The following is a 21,282-nucleotide window of genomic DNA, read 5'->3' on the forward strand; positions in this document are numbered from 1 at the left end:
CATCCATAGAACAATGGACGAGAGCAACCTTGAGGTTCATCCGACTCGTGTTGACCACCAGGTGAAGACAAGGCCATTCGCCCTTAATCAACGAACGAAGCGTTACAAGGAAATAATGAACCTCCAGACCGATGGAGAGGTATATCAACATTAACACCCTGCAGAGACGTTACAGATACGGAAATAATACAGCCATGAAGGCAACACCAACGGCTAGGAGAAAGAAGGAAGAGCCTATATATATCTACCCATGAGACCTAACCAGAGGTACGAAAACTCTAGTTCACACACATGTGTACTCTAATATTTCTCTTCTCATTCTAGCCATTCTAACTTAAGCATCGGAGGTTTCGTGACAGGCACCACACCAGTGACCCACACTTTTTCCTTTCATCATCCATTTTTCTTAGGATTAGGTTGGACAACGCACTCTAGACAAACATTTTGACTGACGATTTGAGCATCATTAATACCCTTCCTCTAATCGAAGCAGTGGCGGAGGCAAAATTTTAGTCTAGAGGGGGCAAAATTAAAAAATGATATTAAAAGTGAAATTAATCTAAAAAATATTAACTAACAATAATAACAAAATAAATAAACAGTTGTAAGAAAATATGAATATATTTCATATTATTAAAATAAATAAACAAAAATAACCAATTCATAGCTACTAAAAAATTTATAAACTGATGGAGTAAGAATATGATTAGTGTTACTTAAAAAATATAATGAATAAATGTTAGAAATTATTTTTTGTAATTGGTAACATGCCAATTTGTAAGATATAAGTAGTAAAATTTGTAATATTTCTATCATCATTCAAGAATAAAATACTATGAAAAGTATCATAAATATTAAAAATGGTGTAAATAATGATATAAAATAAAAAATAAAAAATAGTGAAATAGGTGCAAGTTGCAGTAGGACAAGACAAAAGCAATGGTTTGGTGACTTTTAACCAAATAGAAGTCCCTTTTTTCAAATTTTTTTTTTCCTCCATGTCAGAATGTACTTTAGACTACTGTTTCTAAAAAATTTTAGGAGAAGTCAGGGGGCACCTGCCCCCCCTTGCCCCCCTCTGGCTACGCCAGTGAATCGAAGTCCATGGAAATAACATGCTCCATTTTGGCCACAGCAAGTTTGCACCCAATAAGGCGATTCAATTCTGTATGTTTGTTGTGAAGAATTATGAGAGAGAGAGAGAGAGAGAGAGTTTGTAGAGATAATGAGAAAACTGAGTTGTATTGTTTCTCTCTTAATTACAGTGTAGGCTCTGCTTAGAGTATATATAGCAAAGTTTTCGATGGAATCAATAGCAAATAATACTGTTATCATAAGCTGACTAGCTAAATACTGTTATCATAAATGAGTAGTAGTTTAGTGACAATAATCTATACAAAACTACTCTCATTTTGACAAATCAGTCATCCTTGCTCTGATCTGCACTGCCTAAATCTTCTTCTGTTGTAACCAATGGTTGATCACCACGCTTTACATGTTGTGTTCGTATACTATTTATAGAATAAATAGTGACTATATTTTGATGCATTTTTTCAGAAGAAAATATTGATACATTTTAAAGCAACTATATATATGACTTTGATAAAATATACCAGAAATTTCCTAAATGGAAAACGTTTTTTTATTTTTATTTTTTTTTAAGAAAAAGGGAAACATATATATTTTGTATGATTTAATTGATAATCTTTCCAAAAATAATCATTATTATCACATACAAAATCTAATGACCCTGTCAATTTTGAAGAATAATCTATAAAATTGTGACAAGCATGTGAGAAATTAAAATATTGCTACATGATCATAGATTGAACTCACATGATGAATCATTTTGAATCAAAAAATTTTTTTGTGATCTCAAGCTTTAATCTACAATTAATTGATTTGATTCAGGTTGAAAGTTCAATTATTTATGATATAGCTTTTGTGTTTTCTTTAACATGTGCTGAGCATGGAATTTTTAATTATTAATTTTTTTGGTGAAATTTTTTTTAATTATATAATAGTCTTGCTTTTAACTATACTTGAGACTAATTTATTGAAAATGCTCCAAAATTTGTGACTAAAGTTTGGTTGTCATTGCATCTTTTTAACTTTATTTGATATTTGTGTAAGTAAATTGTTATTGGTGATCATTATATCATACGAGACCAATCTTTGAACGAAATGCGTACCTACTACATTTCTCTGCTAAATCAAATGGGTCTGCAAAAACACTTACGAATACGCATGAACTATATGCTTATTAATAACTTCGAAGGTTTAAACACAATCTGTATTTCATTAGTAAGCGACAAAAATAATTTTTCAAGCTAGAGAAAGAAATTTATCAAAAGGAAAGGGGGAAAAAAAAGTGTGCGTATACATATTAAATATTTTATATTTCTTCCTTTTTAGCTAGATATGGATTACTTTCACGAGAAAAATGTGTACCAAAAACAATTTATTTAAGATTATTAAATACATATAATGTTACACTATTTGATAAAAATTATGGGGTCCTCTCTCCAATTTGAGGGCATTAGAGTATTCTCATCAGGTGTGCCAAATGCCAAATATTTGGCATTTGGCACACCAAACACCATAAAACCCCTCTCATGAAATGTTCTAAATGCTATAAAATTTGACACACATGAATTGTACTATTCCATCTTTGGAACGGTACGGACAGATATACTAAAAAAAAAAAAAAATTTATTCATTTTCTCTCTCTTCTTTTATGACTTTTTTTTCTTCTCTCTCTTGCTTTTTTCTTCTTTCTTTCTCCACTTGTTCCTTGTCTTCTGTCACTCCCTCTTCCCTTTTTCTTCTTCTTTCTTCTCCAGCATCTTCACTTCCCCCTTTTTTTTCTCTTTCACTTTCGTGTGTTCATTTTACTACTATTTTGTTTCACACTTTCTCTTTGAACAAAAACCCAGTTGGAGTTTGTAGTTTCAAACCTCTCTCTCCCCCCCTCCCCTTTTTTTTCATCACTTTCTTTGCTCCTCTTTCTCTCTCTTTTATTTTTTATTTTTTCTTGTCACTATCTCTCTCTCCCTCTTTCTACTTTTTTCTCTGCCTAGATCATTGCCATTGAGATCGGTTGTTGCCATGGAGTTTGGCCTCACCAATGAGGTTGACTGGTGGAGATGCATGTAAATTTGGGGCCTTTTTTTTTTTTGGCTATGGATTCCATGTGATTGTGGGTGGTGGTGAAGTTGGGTTGAATCCATGTGATTTGGGTTGCATTAATGGAGTTGATTCATCTCTTTGTTTTTGTATTTTTTTTTAATTGATGGTTTTTTTAATGTTTTTAAAATATTTTTATATATTATTTTAATGTATAGAATTGAAAAATAGAAGATGTGATGAATGTTGAATTCTAAAATGATGTGTTAAAATAATAAAGTAAGCTTTTTGATGTGTTAAAATAGCATATTTATGAAACCGCTGATGGAAATGCTCTTAAAAGTGCCCAAATAGAAGAGCCCACACAATTCCATCAAAAAAAAGGAAAAAAAAAAAAGCCCACACGAGTATTTAATTTGAACTTTATTCATATATCAAAGAAAAAAATGTACACACTTTTGTGAAGCCGTAACTTGTTATATGACGAGTATCTAATTTGAACTTTATTCATATATCAAATAAACAAATGTACATACTTTCGTAAAGCCGTAACTTGTTATATGATACAGGTTTGATGTGAAGCTAGTACGAACAGAACTATATTTTTACTTTTACTAAAGCAAGAGTGGTATGTGTTGTACAAGTTAACTGTGCACACTTTTCCTATAAATTGTGGCTTATAAGTTATACCTCCATCTTTATGCAGCAAGATTGGTATATAATGTACCGCAATTTTGTGAAAGTTTTGCTATGATTAAACCTTTAATAGTTCGCACCAACATTTCCTAAAGGAAGGAGAAACTAGAAAGCATTTTACTAGATGATGAATCGCTTCAAACAAAATTAAGAACCAAGCACACTTTTGATACACATAGAAGGGACTTTATTTACCCAGCAAGTTTGGTATATACTGTCGCAATAAAACTGTTGTTTATTCAATTATTCTTTTGCGTCGAGCCTACAACATAACTGTGTACTGTATTATGTTTTCATTTTACTATAAAAACTGTGTGCCGTGTTACTGTTATGTTTTCATTCATGCTTCAAAGTTTAAACAATAAAAGAGTGTTCCGGGTTACTTTTTTGGGGGCTGTCACAAACCCAAGACCAATGGTGAGCCCAAGCTAAACAGGCCCACGGGCAAGCCATAACCCAAGCAGTGATTCAGATTAACGAAGGCAAATACACGAGAGGTATTAACGCAAATGGGCTTGCAGGTCTAGGCATGCCCTATGCTGAACGTCCACAAGGGCGTAGGTGATGGACCCAAGTAAGCAAACCAATAAAACTTGAGGAATTCAACTCAGATTAAAGAGGTTTGGGCCTGGATAAGCCCAACTGGGCCCAATCAGATGTTACTAAAAGAAAAGTGGGCCCAAACCCAGCACCATGGTTTTTTTAAAAAAGTTTTACTTTGTATTTTTTGTCCCAGGTTTTTTTTTTTTTTTTTCAAATAATCTAACTTTTAGTTTTTTAATAAAAAATAAAATAGCTTTCAGATTTTTATAACATATTAACATAAAAATTACAAAAAAATAAAAAACTATATATTTTGATAAATACTATTTAAAAAATCTACAAAAATAAGAAATTTCAAACGGAAGCTAAAATAGGCCAAATGCTATATAATAATTTAAACAAATTTTAGTCCAATGGTTTTGCACGTGGACAATTCATAAAAAAAAATTTATTAATTAATGTTAGTGATGTGATTCTCAATTTTTTAGTTTTTTAATTTTTAATTTTTTATTTTTTATTTTGTCTACTCTTACTAGAGATAAAATAGAATAATTCTAAGATCACAAATTATTCCATGATTTTTTTGCCACAACTCTGACATAGTAGGTTGTAAGTGGCTTATCCATCACTTACATGTTAACCCACCATTTTTTTCTTTACTAATCACACTGTACCAAATCACAGTTGTAGCAAGAACTTGTGATAATTTTTATGTTCTAGACTTTTTCAATAACATATTAACATGTCATACTATCCACAAATAGGCAATAGAACGCCTTACCTCTTTACTGTCTTGCTTTTTGCACTCTTCGGCCATTTGCTGCTCTTCTTTGATCTCTCTCAAGATTCTCTAGTCCTCCATCTTATTTCTTCCTCCCCATATGAATTCTTTTTCCCCTTGAACTTCTTTGTCATTCCATTTCTCTTTCTTCTCTTGGACTACTGCAATCTGCATAACCTCCAGCGAGTTTTCAATCAAATTCTTTGTTTTAGTCAACATGGTAAAGTTTTCTTTACTGTTCTGAAGTGATTTATATATTCTAATCTAGTATATATGCTTAAAAAGCCTAAACATTCCGAAACATGCAGGCATTGAAGCCGGAATATGTTTCCAGAGGCTTAGTATGCTGGCCAGTACACGCTATAATACTTCGGCCGCACTAGAGAGTTACTATTTGACTAAAACTGGTTGTTACTTTGACTGCCAATTCCATTTTATTTCTTGATCAATCATGGCCTCATGGGTGACTTAGGTTGTTGTAAAACTAGAAGTGCTAACTACTAAGAGCGTCAGTACCGGGTGTGTAAACCCCAAAAAAAATCTAAACACCAAAATGCAAGCTTTATCCGGGCTTCGGGGCTTGGGTTCTTAATTTTTTTTTACAATCTTGTTACAGCACCCATTTAAATTTAGAAACTACTGTAGCAAGATTGTAAACACAAAAAAATTTATTTTATTCACTCTCTCTCTCTCTTACGAATCTCTCTTTTAATGTGTTGTATATTATTTTAATGTGTAGATAAATTATTTTATTATATTATATAGTAAAATAAAAGTTAAAATATTTGGTGTGTTTTAAAGTGATATGGTATAATAAATAAAGCAACTTTTAAGATGATAAAATGGGATATTTTTTAGAAACCGGATGCTAATGCTCTAAGGGCCTTGACGAAGGTTCGACCCCTGCCTAGACATGAGCATTATTATATGAGTAATGCTATGATCACAAACTATTTTACAATATTTTTACAAATTATTATTATAGCCAATTATTATTGGCTCTCATTTAGACCTATTACTAACATTACGATTTCAATTAGCAATAACCATTCACCATAAGGAGACCCTTAATTAGGTATTGAGTAAGGGTATATTGAAATGCCTTTTTTTATCTTTTTTCTTTTTAAGCCTAATTTCGAGCTAACTATAAATATGAAAATTTTGAATTAAATATAATACAAGCTATCACCCTTTCTAGAACTCCAGGCCATATGCTTAGGGTTTCTTGTTAGCAACGCCTGTGCTGTGCTAAATTCCAATTTAATACACAAATGCCTATGTTTTTTTTTTTTTTTTTTTTTTTTTTTTTTTAACACATCACTTTACTATACACCCTACATCAGATTTTCTGTTTTACCCATCAACACATTAAAATAATATATGCAACACATTAAAATAACCTTAAAAACTCCTACAATATATATAAATAAATAAATACAAAATCCCCCACCACAACCCATTGCCACCAACCACTACCCAAAATCAACCACCGACCACTATAACCATAATCCATATTCAACCTAACCACCACTGGCTACCATAAACATAACCACAAAAATCAACCTACAACCCACCAAAATCAGCCCATTGCAACAACCCAAAAAAAACACCACAACCACCACGAGAGAGAGAGAGAGAGAGAGAGAGAGAGAGAGAGAGAGAGAGAGAGAGAGAGAGAAGAGGCTGGGTGAGATCAATAGTGGCTAGGCGAGATTAGTGGCTAGAAATATCAGCGATGGAATCTAAGAGTGAGATCGACAGCATGCACAATGGCAAGATTGGCAGTATGGTTTGGTCTACGACTTGGTGAGATTGGTAGCCAGCATACTCTAGAGAGAGGAAGAGAGGAGAGGCTGAAAGCGAGAAGCGAGCGAGTGAAAGAGGAGAGGGAAAATTAAAAAAAGGTTTTAAAAGTTTACCATTTTTTTCAGTACAGTTCTATTATTAGAATTTTACTGTTTATCAATGCTAAATATTTTAGAATTTAGAATATTTGATGTGGGAGTTTTTTTGGTGTTTTGCATGCTAAATGCTAAAATTTTAGCATTTAGCATTTAGCATGCCTAATGCTAGTGCTCTAAGGGTCTTAATATTTATGTACATCAATTTTATGCTTTTGTGGTTTCATTTTTATCTTCTTTTTTCTTGGATTTAGTTTTTCTGGCTATTCTAAACATATGTATTTCCCATCAAACACTAGCCAAAAGCCACAACAAAATACTAAAAACCTCATATCTTCCTCCCTTTCTATGAAAGACCACGTCCTGGCTCAACCCTTTCAAATGTTTAGGCCAAACCCATGTGAATGGGAGTTATTTTGGTACCTCTCAAGAGACACTGGAGATTCTAGTGATGTTATCATCCCTCATAGGTCAAGGATTTTACAATGGAGTTGTTGTTTATTTAATTGAAAAAAAAAAAAAAAAAAAACCAAAATTGAAAAACACATCTCTTATTAATGGCTTGAAATTAAAATTATAGATCTCTTGAAAATAACAAGAAATTAAATGGTTTTGATCCTAGATACAATCTAAGAAACGTACATGGCTTTAATTCCTAGTTACAATTTAGAAATTGAAAATTATAGGGAAAAACATAATCTACTAACCCTTAATCTAAGTTCGGATGTTTGGTTACAAGATTAGAAGGTCTTAGGCACCCATCTTGCGCTATGAAACTGGTCTTCTAGACTTTGGTGGGCAATAATCATAGCACATCATTCAAACAATTATAGCATCCAAGAACATGTGATTAAATATTGCATATTGAAACAAACATTGATAGGCATTGTGAAAACCCTAATCTAGGAATGCCATCATGAATTGAAAAGAATGAAACTGAAAGACATGGTGAACATGCGTGTGACGTGATATTGAACCCTAATCTAAGAGCATATGAACATGTTATTGAATTGAAATCCTAAAACATGCAAAAATAAGAACAACCTAAATCTAACATACTAACAATCAAGAACATGTGAAAAACTTGAAAATGAAAGATGCTTGAATAAAAAGAACTATGGCATAATAAAAAAGAAAAAAAAAATTTAGAGACCTTATCTGCATGCACTGGCACTCCAAGCAAGAAGTAAATCTTCTTTAGAGAGGGGGATTCATTAATAGGAAGTTGATAGCTTGAGACCGAAAGGACTGAGCTACCCCTTCTAGTGAGTTGAGACCAAGAGGACCAAAACACCAAATGAACCTTCCAACTACTAGCACTCCAGTGTGCTTTGATTTGATGCTAGAAAAGGTATTTATATTGAATGTTAGGAGTCAAAGATGAGTCTTTAGGCAACATGGGACTCAAGAAAATTCAGATTTTCTAAAGAAAAAATGTTGGGTGCGAGGTACAAGGGTCGATCAGCAATTGGTCTAAATTCTCCCATATTCTATTTCTTTTCAATTTGTCAGCTTTTCATTTTAATAGTAATTTGATTCCCTCCGAATTATGACTATTTTTTTTGACTTTTTGGTATGCAATCTCAACAATTTAATTCCCACCATATCAAATCAATCAATTCATTGTTTAATTAATCAATTTTCACCAATTTTTTTTGAAATTAATAAATATTATCGTGCGCATGTAATTAATAGTGAAAAATGTTTTTTTTTGGAACATCACACGTTCATCAAATCGTTATTAATAAACTACACACCACAAAAATCTCTCCCAATGATAAGTTATCTTCGTTATTTCGCCCCACTTAAAGAGGTATTTTGGCATTACATAGGTTACGAACAAATAAACACATAATTTCAATTACTCATGATGCCCAAGCCATGTTCTGTTTATTCGTGTTCACATGGCAGGACTTACGCGAACAAGCTACTGACTGTTAAATGACAATTGTGTTGACCTTGCTAAGAAAAATGGGCAAATACATACAAAGAAATCACTCACCGAGACATTCCCCCAGTGGTACATGGAAAGTAATATACCATGATTGCCTCTCTCAACTTTTGGGTGGGTTTGCTGCGTAGTAAGTCTGCATGACACTAAGGAAAATGGCAAAACTTGCTGCAACGAATGCGAGAATGGTCCAAGGGCTACTAAAATGCGTATGTAACCACTCCGCCATCCATATCTTGAGTTTGTTCCTATAATGTCTTTCAATGCGCCCCTTAACTTCAGCATAAGCATAAGGACTGGGCACCAAATCTTTGGCTATTGCATTGAAGAGGTCTGCCACCTCTTGGTCGCTGCCTAGAAAATTTAGTAGTATGCCCTTGGATCGCAGCACCATAACGTCTTCCGCATGATCAATGAGTGAATCCATGAAGCAAATATAAGAAGTGACCCCAAAATCATCAGGGGCATCAGGGCATGTTTCGTATGCTACCAAGTTTAGTAGCATAGACTTAGTAAAGTCATCTACCGTGATTGGAGGAAGTGTGAGTTTTCCACTAAGGAAGGATGGTTTAAACGTCACATCTGTATAGAGATGAATCTTACCAGGCTTGAAGTGTACTCCTACTGCTTTAAGCTCCTTGGCCGAACGATAGGAGTACCAATCACTGCTTAATTGAGGTCTACTTTCTTGTGTATTTGGAACTTCGATGAGCTTTGTACGAACGAGTTCAAGAAGATGAACAGGATAGTCTTCATCCTTTGGTGGCTCTGGTTGAGGCGCTTTTCGTCCCCAAATGTTTATAGGAATAACCCCACTAAGCTTTTTCTGCCACGAAGTCACTAGAGGAGGAAATGCCCGACCATGCTCGATGAAACTGTTGATGATATCCTTCTCTTCATCTTCTTTGAACCTCAAGCTCATCAATGCCTTGAGGACTAGAAAAGGGAGTTGGTTCTCTAGCAAGAACACGTCCCGATGCACAAATGCTATAGTGTGACTCTTCATCCCCATATCTCGACGCTTGTTTTTTGCAATGCAGTACATGAATTGCAGAATGAAGCAGCCATCAAGAAACATCATTCGAGCAAATGCCTCATCGTCAAACTCTTGTGTTGATTCCTCAGCATAGCATTTTCTTGCATTGCCAGCCACCTCGACTACTTTGCTGTATACAACGTCAATACCTTTTCCACTCTCCATGACATACTGCCGTGTCATTGGAATTTTGTGCTTCTCCACCAGCTGGAGCCCAGGCGAGCCATGATGGTAAGGACCAATGGAAACCACCAAGGGATCATAGCATTTCTCGTTTGATTTAATCTCACGAAGCATTTCTGGGACCTTCTGTATCTTTGGTCTTGCCCTTTGGTTGATTACAGAGTTGCAGCCATCACCCATTATGGAATTCAACCACTCATCAGTACTACCAGAAGATGAATCTCCAGGATTTTGGACTACAATATTCAGCATTTCAGACTCGTTTTCCATTAAAAGTTTTCTTCGTTATGGTCAGGTCTAGATTTTGTAATACTACAAAATTGTTAAAAAGAGGCGGCTTCTACACTACAAATAATTGTTAAAAAGTGGTGGCTTCTACAGGGGGAATACGTATAATAAACTTTAATGATATATCAAGCTTGGCATTGCTTGATACTATTGACACAATGATGCAGCACTTTTATAAACAACGTTGCTTATGATTCAGCATTTTTATACTTCCCTATCTTTTTTCTTTTGTCAAATTGAAGAAAGAAAAAAAAGTAGAGGACACTCGTTAAACAGAATGTTAAGTGTAAACCCAGCTCAAAATTCCCAAGATGGCTTGGGTACCTGATCTAGAATAGTGATCCTTGCTAAGAAAAGAATCCTCATACAAACAAATTGGTTTTAGACCAAACAAAAATACCCTAATAAAATTAGATAAGCTCGCTAGCCCAATAGTGTCTCAATTAGTATTCTCCATTTTTCGCCAGAGTTTCATTTTAAGCCCAGATTAAGGATCTTGGTGATCCAATTGCTCCTTAAACTGTATTGCATCACTTGTTTAGTTCTACTTCTCTTCAATTTTCTAACGTATCATTCTCTCATTTTAAATACCAAGATCATTCTTTCATTTTTACTACCAAGCATCCTGTTGTTTGAAGCAGCACTTTTAAGAAAGTATAAACTAGAAAGGAGAAAAGGAACGGAACTAGTTCCATCCAACAGTAGGCCATTTTCCATTTTTCTTTTTTCTTTTTTTAGTCATGCAAAAAGAAAGATTTTTTTATGAATTAGTATAATGGTTTCTTATTATACAAAATAAATAATTCCCCCTTTCATAGATACTAAACTGAGTGTGACAACTAGCAAGCCAAAAAATGCATACATCCATTAACTACAAAAGGAGAGGCCACAAGCTAACCTATTCAAATATTCTAAAAATTAATTAAGTCAAAATAAATTGCAGACTCCATTGCATAACAGCATTACCAGAATTGGAAAAGAAGTTGATATGACTAGTTTTGGGAAAGTTCTCGACTGCGATTAGCTGCAGCAATAACTGCATTCATCAAAGTTCCACGGAATCCACCTTTTTCCAACTCATGAATACCAGCAATGGTAGTCCCACCAGGTGATGTAACTTCATCTTTGAGCTGACCTGGATGCTTCCCAGTTTTGGTGGCCATAGTTGCTGCACCCAGTACCTGCGAAGGAAACACAATTCACTTCCCCCCATGAGCAAAGAACACCCTGCTAAAAGTGTGGAGGATGTGGAGGATATGGAGGATAAAGTAAAAAGGTAGCAAAGCTACTTAAAACTATTTTGGGCCTTCATCCCATCATTCCATCCCCACATAAATAAATGAACATATAAGTAAATTTTTCTATTGGGAAGTTACACAGCACCAGGCGAGCTTTGATAAAACAAAACCATTTGTTATGGATATTTGAACAACCAAACATTACTTCATCAGGATCTGAGAATTCTAAAAGATGGCATATATTTCCCTACATTTTGTTTAAAGATTGGAAGTGATGGTATAATAAATACGTTTTTACTTGCCATAATTAGGTAACTTTTTACTGTTTTCTATTCCAAGGAATGTTGTTTTAAAGTCAACAATTCTTTGGGTAAACTGCAATTTTCCAGCCAAACCATAAAAGTTGCAATGTTCCCTTAAACTTTAAAACTGAGTGATTGACCACCCTCCCCACAACCAAACCCCCCCCCCCCCCCCCCGGCCCCAAAAAAACCCCCCACAACCCTTTATAAAATCAAGAAATGATAAATAAGTCCTTCCCATTTGACATTTCCATTATCTATAAGTTTTCTTAAGACGTGCAAGACACTTCTATAGCCCACCACTGATTGCAAAGTTATCAAAAAAATTACAATTTAGTCATCGCAAAGTAATTTCAAAGCTGTGTCCCTCCTCTCTCCACCCAACTCTCAACACTATCAACAACAAAGCGCAGATCCCAAAGACGGGTATCTGTTTCCAACAAACTGTATAAATCCCAAGGAAAGAAAGTTGGGCAATCTAATTCTAGAGGGGGATCACTCAAAAAGAACAGGGGAAGTCGGTCAACAAGGATTTTATTTTATTTTTTAGGTAAGAAAAATATGTATAAATAAAGCTTCTTTATGCAAAAGAGCACAAAGAAATCAAAAAGTACAAGGAAGAAAAAGATAAAGCAAGGAAAAAAAAAACTTAAATACAAGAGAGAAGAGAATTAATGAACCGATGGAGGGAGTCACTAGATGTGAGTCCCCATGCCCAAGACCAGTCAAAAAGAGAACCACTAAAAGAAGCAAGCAGCTGGTCTTCCTAACCATCCACATCCTCAAATGTTCACCTATTATGCTCCCTCCAGGGTGGATTTTGTGACGATTCAGTACGATGTGAATAATTTTGAATGACAAAGGAGAAGGAATCAGTGACATTGATTTGGATCTGGAGGTCAATTTAAATGAATTGGCAAGGTTCTGGTCTTGCCATGGATGCCATCATTCCAGCAGCAGTGAAAACGACAAATTGGTACTTTCAGCAGTAAAGGAGCAAATGAGTGATTTACAGTGGGTCAGGTCAAGCTTGGAGTGGTTGCCAAGGAGATTGGTAAAGCTACAATGGAGGACTTGTGGCTTGGCACTTGGCAAACTTGATGAGATTATAGTGAACAACTACAAATATCTTGACAGAATTACTGCAGCCGAAGGAGTGAAAGCAATCAAATTGAAACTATAAAATGATATTCCAATAACAATAGAACTATTTCTGATGCATAGAGAAAGGGAGGAGGAGTAAAAGTGTAATTTCACGGGACATTTCACAGGCAACATCGCAACTTGTAATATTTTCAGCTCATTTGAAGGGTCCCTAGGCATATAACTTGCAGGCACAATTGACATGTCCAAATGCTTGGGGGCTATTTCCATTTTTAAGGGAGATGTTGCAACTCATCCTATAGTTAAGGCGCTCCATTTCTTTTTCTTTTTTTCTTTTTACTTTAGTCATGTAGACCTATGTTGTCAAATTTGGTTACCAATGAAATTTTCTACAATTCTTTATTTTTGTAGAACTTCTACACTTAGGGTGAGTTTGGCATCAGTTTTAAGCTTTAGCTTTTAGCTTTTATGTACAAATTTTTAAAACCTCACTTTTTCCCACCTTTTCTCATTTTTTTTCAAATTTTTTCAAGGTACAAATATACTTTAAGACACTTTTGACAAAAGCTAAATAAGTTGTTCACAAACAAACCCTTAGTATAATGCAACTGTGTGATGAACATTAGTAAAAGCATAAGCTGCATAACACATGTAAGGCACTTGTGAGCATAAGTAAGCTAATTCTGGTCCCAAATTTAAGAATATGCCTTATATTTTAAAATACTATTCCAATATATCTTTTTTCTCAACTTTATGAGTTTGCAAAACTTCTTGAGGCCTTATAATGCATTCTTCACAAATGTCATGTATTTTACATGATAAAAACCAGTATCACCCATTCCAAATTGTAGTTCAGTCCACCAATTTAGAAAACTAATGCTTACAACTATAAGCCTAGGTAGTATTCCAACAATTTTGACATCCAAATATTAATTTGAAAATGTTCTGTCATTTCGACGATTAAATGCTAATGATTTTTTTCTCTTCTACAGCCTATAATACAAGTTTTAGTTCTGGCAGCCTGAAAATAGCATGTGCTCTAAGAAAATCATAAATCCATAACTGTTGACTTCCAGTAAAGTGTTGTCACAATTACTAAAACATTTAGATCAGAAGCTCTATAATTTAATGATTTAAAAGTTTTGGTAGGATGGGATAAGTCATAAGCATAAGCTCTAGGCATCTGACAAGAGATCAAATAACTAGTTCCTGTAAAAGCATAATGAAATTACAAGACCAATCAAAAAATAATTAACATCTTGTATAAAAGCACTTACAGTTTGAGAAGCTAGACCTAGAGCAAGTTCTCGTGGTAGACCTGCAGCCACTCCTCCATCAGCCAAAGCTTCTATCGCTAAATATATATATGCTGGGCCACTGCCACTGAGCAAATTCAATAAAAAAGATGGTTTGTTAAAAGAATTGCAGTTTGAGCAAATCTCCAACTCTTCAAACATAAATACATAATCGCAAGTTCACAAGTATTTTTGCTTGCTTCAAGAACCTTTTAAGATCAAATACTCAAAACCATCTGACATAAGTTTTCTGTGCTATGGTATTAAACAGTAAGATTCTATATTGATAGATGCCACATACCTCAGACCAGTGACTGCATCAAACAATTTCTCATCACCTCTCCATATCTTGCCAACTGATCCAAATAATTTAGCTATTATGTCTGCATCTTCTTCTGTTGCAGATCCTCCCAAGCTTATAACTATCGAATGCAAGAAAATTAGAGAACATTACCATTTTGATGAAACTATTAGTTTTTGACATTTAGGTAAAGAAGGTAACACAAACAAGAGCAACAAGACTTGAAGAGTAGAAAGATACATCTGACAAAGGAAAATGAAGGTTTCTTATGACCATCACCCCATCAAACCTTCAACCTCTTTATAAGATATATGTCAACAAACCAACTGTTTCACTGTAATTACAATTTCCCTAAAAGACAAACAAGAAACTATATATTTTTTTATTTTCTTCTTTCTTTTTAATTTTTTCCACTTAACATATGAAGAATTAGTTGCTCTGTTACTAAGACCACACGCAGCACTAACATACCTTGTAAGCACACAAGTAAGCACATAGGAAGAAAACTAGAAAAGATTTGAAGTCATCATCTAGGGATATTATTCCAAAAGATAAAAGAAGTATAGGAGAAGGGAAAGGCATACTGTGTTTTTAAAGGCTTATGCCCTCATAATCTTTGAAATTGACACAAAGCTTGGCCGACAAATTAAAATGAACTATGAGAATCCACGTGGTATACCAAATCTTATTCATCTCACACAAATTCTATACTTTTGACTGGCCAAGAATGTATACAGTATCTAAACCCCCTAATAGCAAGAAAGCTTTTAACAACAGGGGTCTTAACAAACGCACCCATCATAATCAGCTTCAGTGATTTTCAGCTCTCAAACTTGGGTTCTGACAAAATCCATACACAGCTAGGTGTATTTGTGAATACACAGCTGCGAATATGCATCAGCCAGCAAAACAGAGAAGAATTGGGAACAAGTGAGTATACTCACACTTCCCACATTGTCATATTGGGTCCCTCACAAAAGCCATTGCTGGTTTTTTGTATTATGATTTACAGGAGACAAATTCTAGCTTTAAATCTAAAGGAATGATGATTACAGAACAGAGGAATACACTTCAGCCCTGCAAACTTGCTATGCATTGGGTGTTGAGTAGTCTTAAAGAAAAGCCCATAAAAAAATTAATTTACAACTTTGTATAAACAATGAGCATGACTTAACATGATAAATTTTGCATGATGAGGATGCTAAAAATTAAATATTAAAAAAAATATATCAGGGAAAAAGGATACCACTTGCTGCCTCGCCTACAGCTGAAGGAGTATTCGGCATTACCCTAATAAATCGGCTTTGACCAGCCCATTCCTGAATGAAAGTGATTTCTACAATAAGATATGTGGAGCTTGAAAATCAAGAACTCAATACTATATTAAAAAAACAGAAACACAAATGCATTTATTAAAAACAAAAATATTATAAAAGTGCCCAGAGGTATGAAGCAAAGGGCACAAATAACATTGAACAATGAAAGGAAAAAAGAATGCGTTCTAAAAACTAGGAGTATTAGTGTAGAGAGACATTTGAAACTATAAAGAAAACCAAACCAAAAACAAGAAATTGGTTCATAAACACAGCCTTGTTATTCATTTGAGTTCATTCATCTAAGCTATTCTGTAAACCAAAAGCTGTTGAAACTGGTTGCTAGGTCATAAGGTTTGTTTTGCAGCCTATCAAAGTAGTACCCCAGTAGGAGGCAGAGACTCTCTTAAAAGGTCATAAGGTTTGTGTTGTGACCTATCAAAATAGTATTCCAGTACATACACTGACTGCAGATGTTGATTACAAATGCAAACCCACAGTGATAGAATGACTATTTCCATTTTTGCTCTTCCTGTAAAGTGTAAATAATATATAATGATACCCACATACAGCTTTGAATATTGAGACTCAAAAAGTCCAACCACCTGAATTTTGAATAGAGTAAAAAAGCATTCTATTTCACAAACCTCCAGATCTTTCAATTTGATTCCAGCAGCAACTGAAACCAGGAGCTTCTTTTTTGAAAGCAATGGCTTCACTTGTAAGATAGCTTTTTTTACTGCAACAACAGAAAAAGGTGAAATTTATATACAACAAAGAAACTCACAACAACAACAGCATCTTAGAAGTTTATCATCCATATATGTGTAAAAGTGGTTTGATTTTAACTAAAATAGCAAACATTCTACTACCAGAAAGTATATTTATCATAAACAATCATGAGGAGCATTTTTTCACAATAATACCTCGTTGAATATTCTTCAGCATTCATATTATATCTACCTTAAAAATAAAAATCCAATGAGCTCTAACTCAAATGACACTTCTTCTCCTGTATAAACAAGGCCCGAGGGTAGTAGAGTTGTGGCCTCGCCGGTTCAAAAATTTACTCAGTAACTGGGTAACTTATCAATTAAAGAAGCAAGAAAAAAAATTCAAAATGACCCAACTTCAATATTCTTCTGCACTTCAATTTCCATGAATTGTACTAAAATTTAAAATTTAAAAATTGAAACAAAAAATTAACTAATAAATTAAAATACAAAAACAGAAAAACCCAAATTGTTCTCTTCGTTTTAATTCCAAATTTATTAAACCCCCATCAGCATATTAATATCATACTATCTTAAATTCAAATTCTAGAAAATCAAAAAACTGTCTGTGTCCCCCAAAAATAAAAAATAATAAAATAATAAAAACTTTCACATTGTCCAATTCGTTTTAATTCCAATTTCTCTAACCCCTTAAAATTCACCATAAAATCATACTACGAGAAATCCAAATTCAAAAAACTAATAGTGAAAAAAAAAAAAAGTATTACCGACTTGAGGTTTGACAGAGAAAATAACCACATCACTTTCTTCAATCACCTGTTACCATAACCAAAAAAAGTAAAAAAAAAAAAGGTTAACACTCAGAATGAAATTCTTAAGACTCTGTATAGAGAGAGAGGAATGAACGATACGTCGTCGATTCGGGAAAGGACGGAGACGCCGAAGGACTCGAAGGCATCACGGCGAAAAGGGTTGGAATGTGCAGTGCTGATACGCGAAGGAGGCATGAGGCCCGATTGGACCACTCCTCTGGCTATGTTCTCCGCCATTTTACCTGCTCCGATGAAACCTAGCTTGTACGTATCGCTCGGAATCGGAAACGCCTCCATTGCAACGACGTCGTTTCACCTGAGAGAGAGAGAGAGAGAGAGAGAGAGAGGTTTTGAATGGAAGTGTGAGTGAGGAAAGGCAAACACGTTTAAATAGGGGAGTGAGTGTGTGTTTGCTGAAAGTGGAAGCAGTGCCGCGTTATAAGGAAAAAAAGGGTTTTTTTTTCTCTTGCCTTTTTTTTTGGGTATTGCAGTACCAAACTCCCAATAGGAAAGTTTGTAGTATCCAATATAGGATTTCGTTTGTCGTGTTGGCATTTGCGTTTTGTTTTTACATGACATGATTTGTATTTAGTTATTAGTTATTTCTTTCTTTCTAAAAAGAATAAATAAATAAAAATACTATTTTAATTCTCAAATTTTACCAAAATTTTGTCTTCTTAAGCTTTAAATTATTGATTTTCTTTCTTAAACTATTAAAAAGTTTTCTACGTTTCGCTCTTAAAAATGTTTTATTTTTTTCCTTAAATTTAAAATTTTATATATCATTTTTTATCCTTAAAGGCTTAAATTATTTTTTTAATTCTTATTTTTGTTTCCAAACTATTAAAAAAATCTTTTTACGAAGTATAAAATTGAAAAAAAAAATTAATTTAAAAAACAAAATAGTATTTTACCCTAAATAAAAAGAGAGAGAAAGAAGATTTGTATTTTACCTAAATAAAGAGAGAGAGAGAGAGGTTTGAATGGAAGTGTGAGAGAGGCAAGGCAAGCACGTTTAAATAAGGAGTGAGTGTGTGTGTGTGTTTGCTGAAAGAGGAAGCAGTGCTGCGTTAAGGAAAAAAAGGGTCTTTTTTCTCTTGCCTTTTTTTTTGGGTAGTGCAGTACCAAACTCCCAATAGGAAAGTTTGTAGTATCCAAGATAGGATTTCGTTTGTCGTATTGGTATTTGTGTTTTGTTTTTACCATGACATGAATTGTATTTTGTTTCGCTGGAAAACTATATAGTTTTCCACATTTTATAAGGGCGGTTTGATGTATTTAAGAGCCTAAGGTTGTGTTTGGTTCATATAAAATATTAGAAAATGCATACCCGTTAATAATCCATATAAAGAAAGTTTTTATAAAAAATGGAAAAAAAAATAATTAATATTTTGACAGTTTTTTTCATTTGCCATAAAAGTGGTATCAAAACTTTCCTAAAGTGGATTATTAATGAGTGCCCTTAGGGCACTCGTCAGCAAAACCCTAAAATATTTTCCGGAAATGCTATTTTTAGGAAAGGAAAATGTATTCAGGCTGTTTGGCTGCCTCGAAATTCATTTTACAGAAAATCAATTCCGGTATTTGATTCGTTCAAACATTTTACGAAAAATGATTTCCGTTTTACGGAAAATCAAGCTTTGCAACCAAAATAGAAAAACCAAGAGAAGAGAAAATTTGATTAACCATTCCAATGCATCAAATGGGAAAGTAAAGAGTAATCCAATTCAACCCAATTCCACACTCACATTTTCCCACCAACTAAATAGACCCACAAAAGAAACAAAACCCAGAAAAAAAAATTCATCAAATCCGGTCAAATTGAGAGAAGAAGAGAGAGAGGCGACTGGGTTCGATCTAGAGGTGAGATCGCGCGGTAGAGGCGAGATCAAGCGGTGTTGGAGTCGATCTTTGCTTGATCGGCACGGTGCTGCGATCGATGAGACTGGTGCGATCTAGTGCGATCGGCGCGATGCTGCAATCGACGAGACTGATGGAGTGTGGGTCGTCGAACTGGAGCTCCATCTAAGGAGTGCGCTGCTGTGAGAGAGCTCAGATCGTGTTGTGTGAGGAGTGGAAATGGTTTGAAGTGAAAATATAAACGGAAATGATTTTATGGATATTTTGGGTTATTTTACAGTCAAAGGGGAAAAACATTTTAGTTGACTGAATTTACTGGTTCAATCAAACACTCAAGTTTTACGGAAAAGCATTTCCGAAAGTAATTTGAAGCCAAAACAAACACAGCCTAAGACGAAAATTGATTATCTTATTTTAGATGCAAAATTACTACTAATTAACATAAACTATGTAGAATTTATTTTTTTTTTTTAGAAATTTTATAAACAGAAAAAAAAAAAAAATTCATACTTATTGATATGGTAGATTGATAATAGTAAGTAAAAGAGTGGTGTTAGTAGTAGACTTAGACGAGAACTAGTAAAAGTTTGCTAACTAAACCCTTATTATTATTCTTATTGTTTTTAGAAGTACAACATTCACAATATTTTTTTACAACAAATCATAGGTTTTAAGTTGTTTTTTTTTTTTTTTTTCCTCTCCTTGAAAATATCACTATAATTATTTTTTTGCTATCAATAACAGATTGTAACAACTTGCTACTTAGCATAATTGTAAAAGTGTTGTAAAAAATATTGTGAACGTTCTATTTTTCTCTATTTTTTATTTGTTTTTCATCTGGTAAAAAAATATTATTTTATTTATTAATTATAAATAACCCTATTGGTTAAAATTTGGGGGCCTTTTTTTTACTTTGGGCCTTAAGCGACCATCTCTCTTGCTCCACTACTCAGCCGGCACTGTTTATAGTGTTTGATAGCATAAAAAAAATTAGTCAACGAAAAATTATCTTTACTCAATGAAAAATCCTATATATATATTATCTTTTTCTTTACCCTCTATAGCAGCAGGAAACAACTTGATTTGGCACCTACTCTGTCTCACAGTCTCATGGTAAGCTCTCGGTTTTCTCCCTTCTCTTTGCTTTTTCTCTCCTCTCATATTCTCACTGTCTCTCCCCCTATGGTCTCTCCTATTTTCACAGATCTCTCTCTATCTGTCTCTCACAGTTAACAACTCTTCCTTGCACTAGTAATATTTCATTCTTCTCTACAAAAACTCCAATTTTATAGTTTGCTTTTTGTGTCACTAATGATATATATACTAATTTCATATTTTTATAAGTTTCTTGATTTCAATTACAGTATTCCCATATTCGACTTTTTTTAACATTAAATTTTATGACCTTTGGCAACTTTTAGTCCTATTGTTGGCTAAAAATTATTTTAATATGGAATGATTGGTTTGCGATTGTTACTAGTGGATATTGATTGCATAATTTTGGTGGTTGAGAGTGTAAATGCTATGCTCAATTATGACAGAAAGCTGAGAAAGCTATTTGCTACAAAGGTGTAGGATAGTAAAACTTAAGCACTTCTTGCCACTATGCATATTTCTGTTCACTTAATATTGATGCTTAGTGTTCTAGAGCCACAAAAATTGCAGTGGTATAGCTGCAATGTGATAGTTTTCCAAAAAATGTGTGTACATACCAAACATTATAAAATATTTTCGAGCCAATTTTTAAGGTCGTTACTAAACACTAGAAAATGAGATAGTTTTCCAAAAAATATTCTCTGGAAAATAATCAATTTTCTA

General features: G+C 33.9%; 2 protein-coding genes across 2 annotated transcripts; both read right to left on the reverse strand.

Annotated features, from left to right (window-relative positions):
* Positions 1-8,839: 8,839 nt before the first annotated feature.
* LOC115953324 (UPF0481 protein At3g47200-like) lies at positions 8,840-10,831 on the reverse strand. Its single transcript, XM_031070931.1, has one exon. It carries the CDS (start codon positions 10,485-10,487, stop codon positions 9,102-9,104), a length of 1,386 nt encoding a protein of 461 aa, XP_030926791.1. The 5' UTR covers positions 10,488-10,831; the 3' UTR covers positions 8,840-9,101.
* A 415-nt stretch (positions 10,832-11,246) lies between these two features.
* Positions 11,247-18,082, reverse strand: LOC115953325 (pyrroline-5-carboxylate reductase). The gene is made up of 7 exons (XM_031070933.1): positions 17,704-18,082; positions 17,560-17,608; positions 16,706-16,797; positions 15,992-16,064; positions 14,746-14,866; positions 14,427-14,532; positions 11,247-11,686 (listed from the first exon to the last, which is right to left on the reverse strand). The coding sequence occupies exons 1-7, from the start codon at positions 17,899-17,901 to the stop codon at positions 11,498-11,500; spliced, it is 828 nt and encodes a 275-aa protein (XP_030926793.1). The 5' UTR covers positions 17,902-18,082; the 3' UTR covers positions 11,247-11,497.
* Positions 18,083-21,282: the final 3,200 nt, after the last annotated feature.

This window comes from Quercus lobata, chromosome 7, assembly GCF_001633185.2.
Source record: "Quercus lobata isolate SW786 chromosome 7, ValleyOak3.0 Primary Assembly, whole genome shotgun sequence".
Classification (NCBI taxonomy): domain Eukaryota; kingdom Viridiplantae; phylum Streptophyta; class Magnoliopsida; order Fagales; family Fagaceae; genus Quercus; species Quercus lobata.

Bases quoted from the DNA above. Each gene is read 5' to 3' on its own strand.
- LOC115953324 (XM_031070931.1), bottom strand. From the start codon at position 10,487: ATGGAAAACGAGTCTGAAATGCTGAATATTGTAGTCCAAAATCCTGGA.
- LOC115953325 (XM_031070933.1), bottom strand. From the start codon at position 17,901: ATGGAGGCGTTTCCGATTCCGAGCGATACGTACAAGCTAGGTTTCATC. The intron at 16,798-17,559 runs GTAATACTTTTT...CTGTTGTTGCAG, and splicing joins CTCTGTCAAACCTCAAGTCG to TAAAAAAAGCTATCTTACAA. The intron at 16,065-16,705 runs GTTTGTGAAATA...ACTTTCATTCAG, and splicing joins TCAAATTGAAAGATCTGGAG to GAATGGGCTGGTCAAAGCCG.